This window comes from Aquarana catesbeiana, linkage group LG03 (assembly GCF_042186555.1).
Source record: "Aquarana catesbeiana isolate 2022-GZ linkage group LG03, ASM4218655v1, whole genome shotgun sequence".
NCBI lineage: Eukaryota > Metazoa > Chordata > Amphibia > Anura > Ranidae > Aquarana > Aquarana catesbeiana.
The window spans coordinates 648,459,340-648,478,334 of record NC_133326.1 but is presented as its reverse complement, the minus strand read 5'-3'; the positions used below and the strand labels follow the sequence as shown (position 1 = coordinate 648,478,334).

The following is an 18,995-nucleotide window of genomic DNA, read 5'->3' as shown; positions in this document are numbered from 1 at the left end:
TTCTGCCTTGCAGCTGCGATGACCCACCCTTACCTGGACCTGAAAGCACTGACACACCTGTAATACATTTTGAATAAACTTTTTTTTTTAAGACAAAGCCCTGAAAGAGAATGGGTTAGTTAGACAATAGTTTTCACTAAATATTACAGCAATGCAGGTACCTTATTATACACAGTACGGTAATATGAATGACTTTGGAATAGCAGTACAGCCTACCTACTGCAGAGATGCCCTACCTGACCACTAGCCAGTGGGACAATGTAGGTAGTCTGTTGGTGGTGGGGCCTTTGCTTTGGAGTGCTCAGCTAGCTAAACTAGATGGTGGCCAGAGGCCTCTCTGACTCCGGTTCTGATCCTGAGTGGTCCCTCGGTGGCTGACGAATAAGTCCTCCATCTCTAGCCAGCTCTCTGCAGCTGTAGCAGGTGGTGGTAATTAGAACGCATTGTGTCTCTGGATAACTGGAACCAGAGCCACTGATAAGGCGGGGTAGCACCGACCCCGTTGTATGGGACCTGGTCACCCATCACTTCAACAGGGGGACCCAGGCAGCTGACAGGCAGAGGGAAGGGGATTGTAGACAAGAGGGGGTGACCCCTGAAACCGATCCCCCTGTGCCTCTCCCTGCAGCGCAGCAGGCTTCTCATTTTCCTCATGCCACCTTTCAGCTGCTGCTGGGGGAGCCACAGGGGGATCTGTTCTAGTAATCCCCCCATCACCCTCCCCATCCCCCTGTGTGCTGCCCCACCCCACAGTGCTGCTGACTTCTCTTCTCCCTTCCACCATCTGTCATCTGCTGTGGGTACATAGGGGGATTGTTTAAGGATGGAGAGTGATGAGGGTGATAAACATGTCATTTAACTATTTAAACACAATATAGAGTCAGGGATTTCACATTGAAGAGGTGCTCTTGTGTGGCACTGTGGCTTCATGTATATTTTCAAATATGTTCAAAAAAACCTCTATGCTATTGTTAGGTTCATTGTCCTGGCTAGCTGGATTGAGTGCAGGGGAACTTTTTAAATGTTCAGTGCATTGCTGACTCACATGCACCAATGGATAGTCTAAACCTGGAAGAATCAGACTGATCAGGGTGTATCACTAACTAATTCAAAACAAATTGATCTTCTTAGTTCACTTTTTGTTGCAGAGGGCCCTTCTCGAAGAATCATGGGCTCCTACCTATCCATTCTACTTCTAGAATTAGCCAATAGTCATAGTCTTATTTTCATCACACCAATCAGATTAAGACTGGGTTCACACTTATGCTTGGATGCAGGTTTCCCCTTGCTCTCTTTCTGTTCTGCTTCTTAACAGAGTCCCTTCTAGCTCTTACCAGAGCCTGCAGCCGTCCAAAGCCAACACCCTACCCCCCCAAGGCTACTGTATACTTGCTCCTGGAACTGTAATTTATGAACTTTCATTGTGTGAAATTCTCATGACAGAGAGTTTATTTGCTCATTCTCTCTTTACACGGTCAACAGTGTGCTCATGAGTGTGTGTTTTTGTTTTTCCCTGCATCCAATTCGCATGACAGGAGAGTGTGACCGGCTCTCAATGGAGCCAGTTCACACATCTCCAGGTCAACCGTGGAGCACACAGCAGAAGGGTCCTGTGCATCTTTGGCTCTGTTTCAGGTCCGAATTCAGGCAAAAATTCGGACCTAATGCGGACCTGAAATGGTGAACGAGGGGACGCACCGGACCCCCTGCTGTGCCCTGCGCCGCAAACCTGCATTTTGAAGTTTGAATATGATTGGACTTCAGGAAGTATACTCCCAATGGTCCTGTGAGGTGATCTTTGAATTCTGGTTGTAGTAGGGAACAGAGATTGTAGATGAGGGTAAACCAATTTAAGTGAGATTTTGGTCTTTAGTTCAGCTTCATTGTTTGCTAGATAGCTTTAATGACTAACTGGATTAATCTGTTGGCTGGGATAGATGTTTAATAATATTCTTCACATTATTTTCACAGCTACCTGATCCGTCCTGATCCACTGACTCTCGCTCCCGGCAATGCCAGAAAGGCGAGCGTCACGCGAACTGAGGTTCCTGTTTATAATACCAAGAATAGCACTCATCTATGAACCTTAATCAGGGTGATGAAGAGAATAGTATAAGAAGATGTGAGGAAGCAAAGCCTCCTGTGAGCCAAGGATTCCGTGTTCATCTTGATTCCATCGCTACCTCCCGACCAAACATGGGAAACCTATGTACACGGCTTCTTGCTGCATATATTCCACGGCTTGCTTTAGCGCCTTATATTTCGTTCTCTAACTTCTCCTGTGTTGTCAGCTCCTTGATGAAGACTATCAGGAAGGCTATGGTATGGAGCAAGATAAGGGAGGTAGAATTTGACTAGTTATGTATAATGATTAGCCAATCTCAGACATGCCAAGTAATTATTTCCATTTGCTCAGGTCTAAAGTTGCACTACGGTAGCCATAGAGTATATCATGTCAAACCCATAAAGTATATAATTTTAGGTCCTACTAAAACAGGTTTTACAATTCAAAGTCTGAATTTATCAGACTCAATATGAGAACTGAACAGGTCTTGCCTTTTTTAGCCTCAGTGGTGTAAAATCTTTCATATGGGCCCATATATCTTTATCCCAAAGACAAGGCCATGGTCTAGACATGAATGGTCCAGGTTGGTATGCTGACCTTTGTACAAGTGGTGTTGTGTTACCTTTTTTTTATGTGCTAGTGGTAGATTTAGCAACTGACTTAAAGGTAGTTCTGAATAGCATTTGATCACCTTTTGTTCAGTCTATACAGCTCTAACTCTGTTTACCTTGTTTCTAAAGTAGGTGAGGGTGGAGCACCCATTAGCCAATCAGATAATCAGAGTGCTGGTTGTGAATGCCAAATAATGCCAAATAATTATAATTGTAAGACCTGGCAGACTTGGATTTTATGTTTTATTGATAGGTTTGAGGAAGACAATGAAGGCAACATAGACTAATTAAAATTAATTATTTCATTAGTATCTTTGCACAAAAACATTCATTAAGCCAACTTGTATAACTTAGCTATCAAAGATCGGGGTTTAATCATGTGAAATATTTCACAGATTTATGTTACATATCCACCCTGTTTATTTGAGATAAACCCAGCACTTAAAGCCCAGGTGTATCCTACCATAAAGGAACTGATCCTAAATTGAGCCATTTCTTGTATATAGGTCCAGATTATTATAGTATATGTAATTCATTTTGATGCTAAATACCATAGGATAAATTGTTCCATGTTTTGGAGTTTGGTGGTGCAGAAAGATTGTGCATCTCATCCTTCCCTACTTAATGATATACCTATATTTTTACACTTCTGCAATAAGAAAGATTGTTATATTTTGATAGAATTTGCAATATGGGGATGGTAGTCCATGTTGGAAGTGGTTATGGGATGCGTTGCAGCATCTGCTGGGGGTAGCGATTGAGTATAACACTGTTATGGAGGTTTTCTTTGAATACAGTCAGATATCATAACTACATGTACACATATTTTCTCCTTATATTTTGTTAGGTAACATGATGCACTGTTAATGGTATTGTACAAGTGAAGGAAAAGAAAAAGGGTTTTGTCTATAGAAAGAAGGATTAGGGAGTAAAGGCAGTGGGGCAACGGTGGGAGAGAGATGGAGAATTGTAGAAAAAAAAGCTAGAACAAGAAAAAAAAAGGAAAGATAAAAAAAAAGATCCTTTCTGTACTCCGTTCTCTACTTACCTTCCTCTCTTTCTTACCTTCTCCTTCCATCCTTCCTATTTCCTTTCCTCCCCCTATTTCTTTATCCCATCCTTTCTTCCCTCTCTCCCTTTCTATTTTCCCTTTTACTTAGTCGTACAGTACAGGACACATGATTTTTAGACTTTAACCATGAGTTATATGCAGCAACCTTCAGGTGATTGTACACTGGCAAAAAAAAGCTTCTCTGTTTTATGTGGAGAAGATGTGGGACTGTCCTGTAACGTTGATTCAAGCACTGGATCCTGCATGGGCACTCACCTTGGCACATTATACATTATCTTAAGTTAGGTGCAAGGCAGGGCCATCTTTTCGCATGGGCATGCTGGGCAGTTGCCCGGGGGCCCCACTTGCCTGGGGGGCCCCACCAGCCAAGCATCATTCTGCCGCATTGTGCCAGTGCTGTGCAATGGCATCACCAGTGTGGGGCTTGATGGGGCCAAGACCCCCCCATATTTACTCTGTGCCCCCCATGTGCCCCCCCAAATTAAGTGCTGTACTGTTTTTGTATAACCGAAACAATGGCCGCCGGCCAGAGCCGCGCCGCGGCTGTCCGAGATTCCGCCTGCTGATCGCTGAATGATGCATTATTGAGTAGCAGTCTGTCAGGTGACGTTGCGTGATGGCTGCCAGCCGCCGCTGTTGTTTACGAGTGTTGTAGTCCGCGGCGGCGGCTGCGTGCTTAAGCTCCCTGCTCCCGGGAGGGAGTCAGTCTGAGGACAGCAGCGCAGCCAGCCTACCACGTGCTACAACTCCCATCACCGCGGTCGGAATCCAGGATATTTTGCCTGCCCCAGTGCCTCTGCTTGGCTGGACACTGTGTAAAAACACCACGTGACATGGCTTGCCTGGGCGCCCCGCTGCTGGCTGGTGGTACAGTAACAGTACTGTGGAGTAGATGTGACCCCCGGCCAGGAGCAACATCATCAACCACCCCCCAGGACTGGAGGAAGTCATGGAGAAGGAGAAAGAGAGGACGTGTCCTGCTACTGCTGAGGCCCGAGTCTGCCGAGCAAGCTGAGGTGAGAGACCCTGACATCTCCATAGGATCAATCATCCCATCGATCTGCCCCTATACACCTCATTTACCTTGCCCATGGCCTGTGAATCCTCCTGAGAGCTGTCCACGGCCTACAGGACAGCAGGACCACAATGCCATGGTCGGCTCCCAGCAGGACCCACAGACCATGGCCAGCAGGACCCATAGGCTATTGTTCGCTCCCAGCATGACCCAGATGTCAGTGGCCAGATCCCAGCAGGACTCACAGGTCCGCAGCCAGCTCCCAGCAGGACCCACAGGTCAGTGACCAGAAGTCCCCTGCACCGCCAGATTACAAATATCTCCCACTTACACATAATTAATGCTTTTGTACTGGCTGTCCCATTTCAATCTGTAATTTCTTGTTTTTCAATTTGTTTTCTTGATTTTCAAGCTCATGTTATATTGTCCAAACGTTGTGTTAATGTTTAAACACTGATTTTGTTGGAAGTACCAATAAATATAGCCTTATTGATAATTTGCATTTTTATTCTCGTGCGTGATTGTGTAGACAGGGCCCCAGTGCACTGTATTGCCCGGGGGCCTATAATGCTCTTAAGATGGCACTGGTGCAAGGTTCTATACAGGTGCAGGACTGTGCTCTACGAGTAGCAGTGCCTTGTCCCTGATTCAGACCCCTTTGGGGGTATGCCTATTGTGGACAGCAAAGACAAGATTGGGCTGGCTCCCAACATCTTGCCCCGATTGTGAAGAAAGCTACCACGGTAAGTTAAACGGCTTGTACTCTTCTTTGCCCCAGGGTGTTAGTGCTTTCTATGTCTTTAGCTGCAACAGAGTGCAACACTTTAAACAGTGTGCTGCAGTCATCGAGTGGAAGCACCAGCCATTTAAATTTGTTGCCATTCTTTCCCTGGCGATCTGTTGCAAGTCTGTAAGTGTGTCACATAGCTGCTATTGCACCTGCATGGTCTCAACTGCAGTGGTTTTACTGCTCATATGTGTGCTATTTTCTTCCTCTTGGCATCCTCTCAGTCGGCACCTGACTCCTGTAATATAGCACACAGATCTTCAGACACTTTTCTGGGTTCAGCAGCCTATAATGCCTGGCACATAAAGCTTTATCTTAACTAGTCCACAGCAGTTAAGGTTGTTAGTACACCTTGGGGGATGTTTTGCACTACACATGGCAGATGGCAAGTGCAGGGGCAAGGGGTCAGATGGCTTCACTAGCTCAGACCCAGCTCATGGCTCCAGGGATAGGGTGAAAGTCTCTCTCCACAGGGCCATAGTGCCTTATGTTTGGATAGCCCAGCCTGATTCCCTGCCTTCCTCTGGACATCCTGCCGGCCCTTTGGCCGCTCACGCTTCCTCATATCTTTTTAGAGAGGAGTATCCTGCCACTACGCCTGATTTTATGGGTAGGATCTCAGTCCTTTTGGTCGATGCAGATTGTACAGGTCACAAATGAGTCCCTTCAGTCTCTCCTCCAGAGTCTTGAATTGGCCCTATATGGCTGATACATTGCCTGAGGAGGAGGTAGATGGGAAGATCTACCCTCTTCTTCTGAGGAATTGAATCATTATAAGATGCCTTTTGCTGAGATTTTATCCAACCATGAGGATAATATTGCTATTGTTATTGGCATACATGGTATGCTCTTATTTAGCATAAGAGCAGCTTGTGTCTGTGCACCCTAAAGTCTCCAGCATAAGTTCCCTAAAATTGCCCACATCTGCTAAGACATTGTCAGTCTACTTGCTCCTGTTGCCTGGCCTAATATTTTGCTCCTCCTAAACATTTTACTATATCATTTTTAGGAGAATTCTCTTTAGAAATGGACAGTCCCTGTGGTGGACCCAGCCATTTCTTGTCTTAATAAGACACTAAAGATCCTTGTGGAGGATAATCCCGTGTTCATAGACTTAGTGGATACGTAGTTGGAAGCCCTCCTTAAGGCGCTATTTTTCTGAGGGGGTCTCACTATGTAACCATGCTTTCATGACAGCCTCCCACACCTTAGCTATCTAGACTAAATGCATTACCTGAAACTCTAGATCTATCCTAACGGATCCCTCCATTCACTACCGCCTGGAGCTTTCACCTGTGGCCTTATGCTGCTGTGTGAATAGCTTTGTCATACTCTTCTATACATATGCAGAAGGATTCTTTGGCTCAAATGCTGGTCAGCGGAACTCCCATGCATGATATGCCTCAAGCAGCTGCCCTTCATGGTAGAATGGCTGCTTGGCCCCTCGGACAAATACATCAAGGTAATACAGGGGTTAAGAGATCTCTCCTAACCAAAAAATTAGTCTTATATTTCTGCAGGTAGACCTTCTACTGCTGAGATTCTTTCTTCCCTCTCAGGTCTCCAGCTTCAATTCTAATTTTTAAACACGCTTTGAAACACAGTCTGGGAAACCCTTTCCCCCAAAAAACATGAGTCCTCATGATGGATTCCAGCCTATTGGGCTGGCAAGGACCCTGTATAGCCTTTTTAATGCAGTGGCTGTAGTCACTGGAAGAAGCCCATCTTCCAATCAACATTCTGGAGCTCAGGGTGTTTCAGTTGTCCCTTCAACACTGGACCTCTCAGCTGTGATGCTTCCCAAAAAGAATCCAGGCTTACAATGGCAACCATAAAGAAGACACCAGAAGTCATACAGCCTAAAAGAAAGTGGACTTGATCCTTGCTTGAGCAGAACTTCATATTCCAGTCCTGTCCTCTGTCAACATACCAGGTGTGGAAAATCGGCAGGCAGATTCCCTCAGGTGTCAGCGTCTGAAGGTCCTGGATCCAGGCTAATGGGTGATTCACCTTTACTCTCCACCTTTCTATTTCACAAAACTGGATAAGGAGAACATAGCTCCAAGCAACTTGCCTCCGGTGGAGGTATGCTGGACATTGATCTCCTGGCGTACAGATTCAGCTACAAACTGCCCGAGCAATATTTAAGAAATGGATTCTGGACAGCCGCACTCTGTTAAAAGCCGTTTTTTGTAATAAATAGTCAACGTTCATGTGACAACAGAAGCAGGACAAACACCTGACGCGTTTCACATCATCGTTGCTTATTCATAGCTCTAAGCAACAATTATGTTGTTAAACGCGTCAGATGTTTGTCCTGCTTCTGTTGTCTCATGGACGTTGACTGTTCATTACAATAAAAGCTTTTATTGGAGTGCGGTTGTCCAGAATCCATTTCTTCAGGTATGTCACCAAGTTTAGACCCTTGGGCCTTTGCAGGGGAAGAGTCAGTCCAGTCCTCTCTTCTGCTTCTCAGTCACTGGTTTTATTAGTATGTTTATTGAATCCCAGGCCCCCAAGGGGAGAATTTAGTCATCCCTACTCTCATGAAGGACAGATAGTAAACTTCCATAAAGCGTACCATTACACCTAGAAAACCTTTTTTACATGGTGCAAGACCAGGAAATTTAATCCAAGGAAATACTCTGTATTCTGTCCTTCCTTTAGTCTGGTCTAGATCAGCATCTGGCCTTGAGTACCATCAAGGGGCAAATCATGGCCGTGGTCGATCTTTTTCAGAGACCCTTGGCCTGTCATTCCCCTTCATTCTCATTCCCCTGTGACTCCGTGGGACCTTAACCTGGTTCTTTGAGCCCTTCAGAGGCCAACCTTTCGAATCTATTAGGGATATTCCTTTTAAACCATAATAAATACAAGTAAAGGACCTTCCCTATAGCTATTGGTAACTCGGTAAAAAAAAATCAAATCACCCAAGCTTACCGTGAGCAAATGTCCACTAACACACAGTGATATGTCAGTGTGACCTAGGCAACCCATTGGAATACAAAACAATTGGGCTGAAACTAACCCAAAAAGGTGGTTACTTCATAGGATCATTCATTTTTGACAAAACACTTTATTACCAAATATGAAAATCAGTACAAACAGGTATAAAAGACATCTCCACCTTTCCACAAATTAAAATGACAACGTTGTCAATTGCATCGGAAGCAGCTGCTCACGCCAGGCTTACCATCCAGTCATACCACCAGGGTTAAGCAATAGCTTGTGATGTAATCAGACTGTGGAGACTGTGGGGATATCTGGGCCTTCATGTGGGTGGTGAAAGAAGAGAAATGGAATTGTGTTATCCCCACCTATACTCAATTTCTCTCTGAAGTGAATAGGGAACAGGCAGGAAGTGGAACTTCAGAAAATTAAAGCAATTCAAAAGGCAATTTTTTAAACTTTTTAAAATAACAAACATGCTTGAAAACAGCCCAAGGAAATTTCTCTCCAGTGTCTTGACGTAGTACACACTGTGAGAGTCTACCTCTCAGCTTCGACCTCTTTTTGGCAATGGGACTCCATTTTGTTTCTTCTCAAAGGTTCCTGCAAGGGACTCCATGCTTCTCACTCACTCATTGCTACATGGATTAAAAAATCATCATTCAATCTTATAGTCTAAAGGATAGGGTTTCCCCTTTTCCCATTTAAATCTGGTTCACACGTTTGTTAAAATTTACTGGGTGGATGCTCAGGCTTCTGATGCCAGTTTCAGTCATAAGGTGCTAGCAGCTGCCATGTTGCCCACCCCTTATTGATCTGCTTATTGATGTCCCATGGCCAAAGACTATAGATCCTGTGTTCTGTACTATACGACTAAGAAAATAGAATTTTTGGCTTACCAGCAAAATCTGTTTCTTGGCGCATAGTACAGGATGCTTGCTTGCTACATAGCTGAATCTGTCTTGGAGTGGGGTTATATAGGGGATGTTCCTGCAACTTTCTTTTTGCCAGTGTCCAATTACCTGAACATAGCTGTGCATAAACCCATATAAAGACTAAAAATCCTGTTTCCCGTACTGTATTAAAAAATGGATTTTACTGGTGAGTCAAACATTCTGTTTTTCCCCCACTTCTTTCTTCTTTTTCTTTTTTTGCATTTCCCCTTCCTTTTTTTCTATTGTCTTCCTTCTTTCCCTTCCTTCCTCTCTTGTTTTTTTCTCGCTTTCTTCTTTATGTTCTTTGCTTTCTTTCCTTTCTTACATCTTTTCCTTCCTTCTTTTTCTTACTTTTTCCCCTTTTTCATTTGCTTTTTCCCTGCCTTCCTTTCCTTCCTTCTTCTGTTCCTTCATTTCCGTCCTTTCTTTCTTCCCTTCTTCCTTCCTTTTTCCGTGCCCAAGTCATCTATTTTTCCCCTTTCTCATAGAACACACTTCTAGTGTCTTTTGGTACGGCTTTAGATTAAGAAATGTTTGTCTGTCAGTGTCAAGCTGTTCCCAGTTCTAGATTTGTCTTGTTCGTATGTCCCAGCTGTATCACCAAGTCTAAGTGCCAGTGTTGAATCTTCAAGTTGCCATTCTCTTTGTGCCCTGTGTCTGCCAGGTGCCAAGTGCTGTGGGAATGTAAGCTATAGAGTTACCCATGTACAGCTCTCAAGGTATCCTGCTGTGTGTATTCATTGTAGAAACACCAGGTCTGTTGAAATTCTAAAGTAGACAGTGCCAGCGGTGACTGCAGTGCAGGTGTTTCATCAGTCAGAATGTAACGGGATCTGTATCCCAGTCATTAACACTGTGACACATACTGCTAAATAAAGACTGATGAACACAAAAGGCCTTTCTTATTCTTATTTTGTTCTAAAGCGTTTTGTCTTCCTTTAAAGCATGAATACACTTTCAAACAACATGCCCCTATCCTTTTTTTTTCCCCATTTCTGCCAAAGTGATGAGCTACACTACCTCCATCCTCGCCTTGCAATTGTGCCCATGCTCTGGAAAATGACCCCATATAAATCTGTGAGAAGCTACTGTGCAGATGCAACCGTCAATTTTGCTAGACCTCTATGCATATCATACCCCCTCATATTAGTGAAGCTAGAGGATTAGCATTACAGCTGGGGCACTTGCTGTGACGAACGCAGACGTCAGATCCCTGCCCTTAGATCCAATACATCTCACACCGTGCTGTCACTTGCATAACAATGCCACTCTCAGCTGCACAAAGATTTCCCAGCGTTCCAGACCCAATCTAGGTGCCAGCAACCTGAGAGCGATTGTCACTGGGTTAAATTATTTAAGCAATTAACCCTTTAAGCTACACACACTGTCACCACACACAGGTATGTTCAGAGATTTATACTACAGTAGCACTCTTCAAAAGACAGGGATTCTTTTTTACTTTGTTTATCACAATTAAAGACAAGGTTAACACTTTTTCAGAATAAGGTTTAATAATGAAAAGCTCAATTGGTGCAAATTAAATATTTACAGAAAAAGGGTGTTACAAGCAATTAAAGTGGTTGCAAACCCTAGAAAAAACAACAACAAAGAAAAAAACAACCTGCAAGACAAAGAGATAATGAGCTAGTATGCATTGCATACTAGCTCATTATGAAATACTTACCTTAGAACAAAGCTGTTGCAGCGATCCCCGTACACCACTGTGATGGGCGACATGTCTCTGGAATGTTATTTCCGGGTTTGCGGGCTCCGGTGCTGTGATTGGCCAGAGCTGCGTTGATGTCACTCCCACGCATGCACGCGGGAGCTGCTGGTACTCGATGAGCAAGCAGCACGCTCCGGCAGTCTGCCCCATGGGGCAGAGAGCCTTAGGCCAGGAACTCCTCCAGCAGGACAAACCAGCTGCTAGAAATAAATGTACACAGACATATTAAAATGAGAGTGAGAGAAAAAGAAAGAAAGAGAGAAAGAAAGAGAGAAAGAAAGAGAGAAAGAAAGAAAGAAAGAAAGAAAGAAAGAAAGAAAGAAAGAAAGAAAGAAAGAAAGAAAGAAAGAAAGAAAGAAAGAAAGAAAGAAAAGAAAGAAAGAAGGAAAGGGAGAAAGAAAAAGAAAGAAGGGGAGAGGGGAGAAAGAATGAAAGAAAGAAAGAAGGTAGCTGGTTTTCTCGATGACAGAAGGGATCTGCAAGTGTTCTGGCCAATCAAAACGCATTCCGATTGGCCAGAACACTTCCAGGCGGTACCGAGCTCTGACAGATGCAGATCCCTTCTGTCATCGAAAAAACCAGCCAGCGTCCTCCCGACTCCCGCAGGTGCGGCTGAGACTGACACACGGCTCTCGCTGTTGACCACTGTGTTCCCTTGCACTGACGAGCTGTCAACCCTACATGCCTGTTGCACTGGATACCTTGTGAGTGCACGACCTGCTTTTATGTTTTATTCTCTACTAATAAACAAATACTGCACTATAGGTGGCTAGGGCTTGGCGCTTCTCTCCCAACCTGTTGTTGAAGCAGCCTTACCACCTCCAGCAGATATTGAAAGAGACTATAGGCCCTATCAAGGAATTTTTATAACCACTGTGACTATTACTTTTATATTATCAAGACTTTTACCATGATCCATAGCCAGCAGGTTAAGTGCTGAGTCTCACACTTCCAGTGTGACTTTTCGTTTACTATTAGGTCGAGTGGCTAAAAGAGGCTTAAGGTTTTACAGCAGGAGTTGTTTATAGGTGATGTGCTATAAAGCCCTTCCGCTATGTGTTTCAGACAAACTAAGCTCACTTTTTCTGTAGTTGGCTGCTGGAACCTTTTAGGTGGTTTTACCATTTTTTGTGTGCTCTAATATCAGTGTAAAGTCTTCAGTAAAGAAGTACTTGCATCATCTTCCTGAGCCCAGCAGAGAGCAGTGTGGGGACTGTAGTCTCTTGAACAGACATCCTGGATCTACAGAACTATCCCTGGACTACACAACCCAACATGCCATCTGCTCCAGGGAAGGAATTCTAGGAGAGGTTTTAAAAAGGGTCAGCAGACTAGGCCCAAGCTCTTTTGCTTCCCGGGTTCCATCAAGTAAACTCCCCTCCGCTGTTGTGCGAGAGGACTGCGGCCTACCATGTGGCAAAACAGCGATCTCAGGCGGGTCCAATGCCGCTTGCTATACAGGGGGCATCACCGCAGTGCTGCTGTCACCAGCCAGACCAGATGACCCACGGTCCCCGTAGCCAGTCCGCCATCTCTGCGCCTTCTGCGGCCTAGGGCCGGCTTAGTTCTACACGGATATGAGTCGGCTAGTTGAGAGCTTGGTGAAGAATGGCTCCAGCAATGTGAACTAAGGGTACCAGAGACTCCGGTTCTTCTTAGGGGAGTTGACAACTCCAGCCAGAGAGGAGGAGTTTAAGACCTGGATGAGTCAGGCCATTCAGGCAGTAGAGGAATGGAGTGTTCCAGAAGCTGTAAAGTGACAACGACTTATGCCGCGTACACACGAGCGGACTTTCCGGCATACTTGGTCCGGCGTACCGGAGTCCGTTGGACAATTCGATCGTGTGCGGGCTCCAGCGGACTTTGTTTTCTCAAAAGTTTGATGGACTTAGATTTGAAACATGTTTCAAATCTGTCCGATGGACTCGAAAAGTCCGCTCGTCTGTATGCTAGTCCAACGGACAAAAACCGACGCTAGGGCAGCTATTGGCTATGAACTTCCTTGTTTTAGTCCGGTCGTACGTCATCATGTACGAATCCGTCGGACTTTGGTTGATTGTGTGTAGGCAAGTCCGTTCATTCGCAAAGTCCGTCGTAACGTCTGCCGTAAAGTCCGCTCGTGTGTACGCAGCATTAGTGAGAACCCTAGAGGCCTGCAGCTGAAGTAATCCGTAATTTGAGAAAGGTAAAGAAAGCTTGTGTCACTATGGACAGGGCCGTCTTTAATATTGATTGGACCCTGGACAAATATTTTCTTACCCCCCCCACACACACACAGACTTAATCCAGCTATAGACGGAGCAGCCATAGGTTGCAGGAAAGAAAATATCTAGATTCCCCCCATCAACATAGTGTCAGGATTCCCTCCTGCAAAACCATTGTGTTCTCCTGGCAGGGGAAGCCGTCCCCACCGGCAGAACACATGATTATTGCTAGCGACTGTTAGGTGCTCGTCCTTTCCTTTTGGCCTAGGTTAATCAATACACATACACACGGGGTACGTGATAAATGATTACAAAGTTTAATAGGCAGGAGGCTCTTTTATGTTATATCTTACAAGACCCTGCCCCACTTGGGGCCAATCAGATTAATACACATAAGCATACATTAGTAATTTCTTCATCATGTGATTTCAGTTTAACTTATACAATACAGGCTAACGGTCAATGCTTTCTTAATTTCTGTTAACGTCTGCTGACCATCTGTTGCCCAGCCACAAGTTCCTAAGTAGCTAATTCTGGCCTGTTTCATATCCCACTACAGTGTACAGAGATAAAAACCACAAACAGATGTTTCCTCAGATGTAGACACCGGACAAGAATATACAGGCCTTGGGTAACAATGCAATGAGATCTTCAGTTATTAAGTCATGCTATCATGAGGTGCAGTTTGTCACATACACTAAAATATACCATGATATTCTCTAAGTCATTAAGCAAATAAGCAATCCTGAACATATCTTATGTTAGGGTATAATCAATAATCAATCAATAATGCAATGTCTAATGGAATCCCCTTACAATCCTCCCTTTGACCATTCGATATCATCGAAATGGTCATTCTACCTTTTCGTCATGCCTTAAGGATTCATATACCCTGGCCTCATTTTCCTGGTTCTCGTACCATACTGTGGGATCCCTGGAAATGGAAGTTAGCTTCATGGTTTCGGAGTGTGCTTTGCTACCCTTTTTGCAGAGGCATTTAAGTAACATAAAGCATGCATATAAGAATAATATGAAAAGCAGTATTGTAAAAATAGTCATTGCAGTGTTCTTTAACCACGAGGTGAGTCCTCCTAAACTGAACCCTGTAGAGAAAGGGTCCCATGTTTTCCCAATATCCCTTGCATCCTGTTGAAGCTTGTTTACCTCTTTTCTATGTTGTGCAATAATGTCATAGTAATCAGGGACCTCGATACTCGTGTTATGTATCCAGGTGCAGCATTCATAGTCCTCAGTAATTTCACAGAGGCCAGTGAGGGCTGCACTCATGCTTTCTATAGCCAAGTCATGTAACTCTAGTTGTTTTCTAATTGCTCTGGTTTCTAGATTTAATTTTGAGATGTCATCAGAGTCCCTTTCCAAGATCTCATCAATGATCGTGGTGTAGTTATTTAGTTTCTTCATCAAATCTATTCCCCAACCTGTCCAGGAAGGAAACCAGGCCCAGGTCATATCTTTTTCTAGGAACATTTCTCTTTTTTCAAGATGTTTTAGAGGGTATCTTGGGTGGGTACTAGCTTTAAGTAGGTGTCCTTGCCCATCATCCCCCACTACCCCCATTACAGGGACTATTTTAGCAAGATAACACCACCCCTGGGGTTCTTCAGGAATCCATGGGTAACAGAGCTTGCCACAACAGATGTAGGTTGTGTTACCTAATGCTAAGGGTTGTTGACTAACTATGGTCCTTGTGCCATTTGAATGCCCAGATACCATCAGCAGAGCTAATAACTGTGTGACCGTGGAGTGGGAACTAGAATTAAAAAGGTCATAGATGGTAGCATTTATCACAGGGTCTGAGGTGCGGAAAAATGAGTTATCGGTAAGGGAAGCCATGGAGACATTAAGTTTCGACCATTTGCACACCTCAGCTCCCCTGGAAATGTTTCCCAGTATAAAGCACCAATCTGGAGCGTGGCTTCTACCCACGATTTGAAAACTGAGGGGCTTATTGGGACTTTTTCTTATGACATTGACATTGGGAGTTCCATTCAAGAAAGGAGTGACGTTTAAGGGAATGGCCACCAACGGGATCCTGGCTGTACTGGGGTGGAGTTTGCTGCATATCCAACATCTCTCAAAACCAGACTTTTGTGCATAACTGTACTTAAATTTCAACAACAACATCTTGTCAGTGAACCCTGAAGAGGGTTCAGGGGGGGATATACTTCTTTTATGTTTTGAACTAGGTGTATTGGCTGTCTGGGAATTTCCACATATTCCTTCTAGTAGCCCTAAATCTTCTGGATGGTACACACAATTTGCTATTAACCAAGTAGGTGTGAATACTATCAGAATCAGACATGTCCAGAAGCATAATGCTTTTCCTGACACAAAGGTAGAAATCATTTTGTCAGGTACTGTGTACAAAGTTCTGTTACTCGTTTCTTCTTGTTGGTGGGGGATTCGTCTTGTCGTTCAGAGAGATTTGTTTTATGCCTTCTTGAATGTCTTCCAAATCTGGTCGCTGTTCCTGAACAGAGGAGTCTTGGGATGCCGGAGGAGGGTCAGGGGTCTGGGGTGGCTGTGGACACTTCTTTAACCGGCTGGCGTGGATCCAGATGTTTCCTAGATCGGTTAGTACAGCAGTTCTGGAAACCTTCTCTATCTTCCAGGGTCCGGAGAAAATGGGTCCAACCCTCTTTCTGTGTGCTAGTTGTTTCACCAATACTTTGTCTCCTGGGATGAAAGGATGAGTAGGTTCTGTTGGAAGAGGAGAAAAGGTGACAGAGACTTGTTCGTTCATTTCCTGTAGCATACTTACCAGATTTTTCACGTACATTTCCTGTTGGGAATAGATGTTAATGTCAGTGTCTTGATCTAAGAGGGGCAGTTCTATGTTTGCAGGAATTCCCATCAAAATCTCAAAGGGCGAGAGTTTTGTTCTAGCATGTGGCGTTGTTCTGATCTGAAATAGGACAGAAGGAAGGCAATCCAACCATCCTTTCATGGTGCCCCCCGTAGCCTTTTTTAACTTGTCTTTAATGTTCCTATTCATTCTTTCCACTACTCCTGCACTTTGTGGGTGGTAAGGGATGTGCAATTTCCACTGTAAGCCTAGTAGCCTAGCTAAAGTCTGTGTAACAGAGGAGCTGAAGGCAGGTCCTCTGTCTGACCATATGGCCGTTGGTATTCCGAACCTAAAAACCCAATGGTTCAGTAGGCATTTGGCAGCAATATTAGCGGTCTCACCTGTACAGGGAATAGCTTCAACCCAACCTGACCATTTGTCCACGATCACGCAGAGGCATTTCAAATTGCCTTTTTGTTTGGGCATGTGTGTAAAGTCTATTTGCAAGTCTGTTAGGGGACCCAGGGGTGGGGGCAGGTGGCCATGTAATCCATGATTTTTTCCTTGGACATTGTTTTGTGCGCAGGTCAGACAACTGCTGGTGAGGAGTTTTGCCTGTTTACTTAAATTGTTAGTACAGAAAGACTTTGTGTATATGTTTGTTAGGGCGGTGGTACCTATATGTCCTGGACCATGGAGATAGGAAAGTATGAGAACACTGCTTGATTCTGGTATGCCCAATATCTTCCCCTCTTTTGACCAAAGACCTACTTGGTCCTTGGTCAAGCCATCCTTGACCCAAAAAGAAACATCCTCCTCTGTAGCCAATCCCTGTATTTGTGCCACGATGGTCTTAAAGTTGGGTGATGTAAAATGTTCTTTGAAAAACATTGTTGTGGGGGCTGGCTGACCAATGTATAGGGTAGCGGCTTTTTTTGCTTCTTTGTCTGCCAGCGCGTTTCCTTTGGAAATTCTGCTGTTATCCGATGAATGTGCCTTTACCTTGATGACCGCTATCCGCTTTGGGAGAAGAATCGCTTGCAGGAGTGCTTTAATTTGCGTAGAGTTAGCAATTGGCTTGTTGTCAGCAGTTCTAAATCCTCTATTTGCCCATATTACACCGTAGTCATGCGTGACCCCGAAAGCGTACCTACTATCTGTATAAATGTTTACCTCCCGATCAGAGAAAAGTATGCAAGCTCTTGTGAGCGCCTCCAATTCTGCTACCTGTGCCGAGGAGGGTGGTAAGGCTTTTGCTTCCAACACCACATCAGGTAGTTGGACAATGGCGTACCCTGTCAGGAATGTTGCATCGGAGGGGCGGGAACAGCTGCCGTCTTTAAAAACGTCCTGCACTCCTGGTAGGGGAATGTCAGTGAGATCTGGGCGAGGGCTGGTTATTGCTGCAACCTGTTCAACACAATTGTGGTTCTTATCAGGGTCTCGTGGTAGCTTGAGCAAAGAGTGTAAAAGACGGACAGTGGGATTACTTGGTGGTGCGTGTTTGAGGGTGAGATTATCAGTATTCAGAAGTGTGATCTCATACCCACTAAGCCTCTGCGCTGTCATATGCTGTGTGTTCATATTTTGCAGGAGGTGAGTTACTGAATGAGTAGTGTAGAGAGTCAATTCATGGCCTAATACTGATTTGCTAGCCTCCTGAACTGCCATAGCACAAGCAGCAAGGTTTTGTAGACAAGAAGGCATCCCTTGTACTTGGGTAGGCAATTTTTTTGAGAGATAGGAGACTGGTCGGTACCCTGTTCCATGTTGCTGTGTTAAAACCGCAGCAAAAGAATTTCCCGATACCACACAGTATAATTGAAAGGGTTTGCCATATTCTACCAATCCCAGGGCGGGGGCCTGAGTCAGACTTTGTAACAAGGCCTGAAAAGCACAGAGTCTATCTGTTGTCCAATCTATTGTCTTTGGGGCGGTGGACACGGTAGCCTCCCTCAGAATGCCATCATAATATGAACAATCTGGGATCCATTGGCGGCAATATACGATTGCGCCCAAAAATGAGAGCAAAGTTGCTTTGTCTCTTGGAGGACTGAGAGCTTGCAGGGCTGCGGCACGTTTGGGGGATACCAGCCTGGTTCCCTCCTTCAGAATGCATCCCAGGTATTCTACCTTGTCTTGGCACCATTGTATTTTCTTTCGTGATGCTAGGTGGCCAGTCCTGGCCAGGTGATGCAACAGAGATGTGGAATCGACCGCACAATCTTCAGCAGATCGACTGCACAGGAGCAAGTCGTCCACATACTGTATTAGTACCGACCCGCGCTCAGCAGTCCATGACTTAATTGTCTCATTAAGGACCATGGAGAAGGCTGCTGGACTGTCCACATACCCCTGTGGTAATCTTGACCAGGTCAACTGGCCCCTCCCCCATGAGAAGGAAAACATGGGCAACACCCCGTCATCGATCGGGATGCTAAAAAATGCATTCGCCAGGTCCACTACTGTGTAGCAAAGGGAATCAGCAGGTATTTTCAAAAAGATAAAAGAGATATCTGCCACCAAAGGTGGCAGAGGTATAACCTGCTTGTTGACGGCCCTTAGGTCCTGTACAAGCCTCCATTCCCCGTTCGCCTTTTTTACAGGATAGATCGGTGTATTCCAGGGGCTTATAATGTGTTTTAGAATCCCTTTTGCTATGTAATTGTTGATTAATGGTGTGATGCCTTCAATTTTTTCAAGTGGCAGGGGGTATTGCTTGTGATATTGTACTTCGGCGTCTGGACGCATTTGTGGTGTGTAAGGTGTACAGTTAATAAAACCTACACTCCCTTTGTTTTCTGCCCATATGGCATGTGTTT

At 44.7% G+C, this 18,995-nt stretch overlaps 1 protein-coding gene across 3 annotated transcripts in view; it reads left to right on the top strand.

The window, feature by feature from the left end:
* Positions 1–7,758, top strand: part of LOC141133307 (potassium channel subfamily T member 2-like) — a 411,333-nt gene extending 403,575 nt beyond the window's left edge. For all 3 annotated transcript variants that reach the window (XM_073622598.1, XM_073622596.1, XM_073622597.1), the window contains one exon: positions 1,972–7,758. In XM_073622598.1, the coding sequence (XP_073478699.1) occupies positions 1,972–2,083 (112 nt within the window). In that variant the 3' untranslated portion in view covers positions 2,084–7,758. The remainder of the gene's footprint in view (positions 1–1,971) is intronic.
* The last annotated feature ends 11,237 nt before the right edge of the window (positions 7,759–18,995 follow it).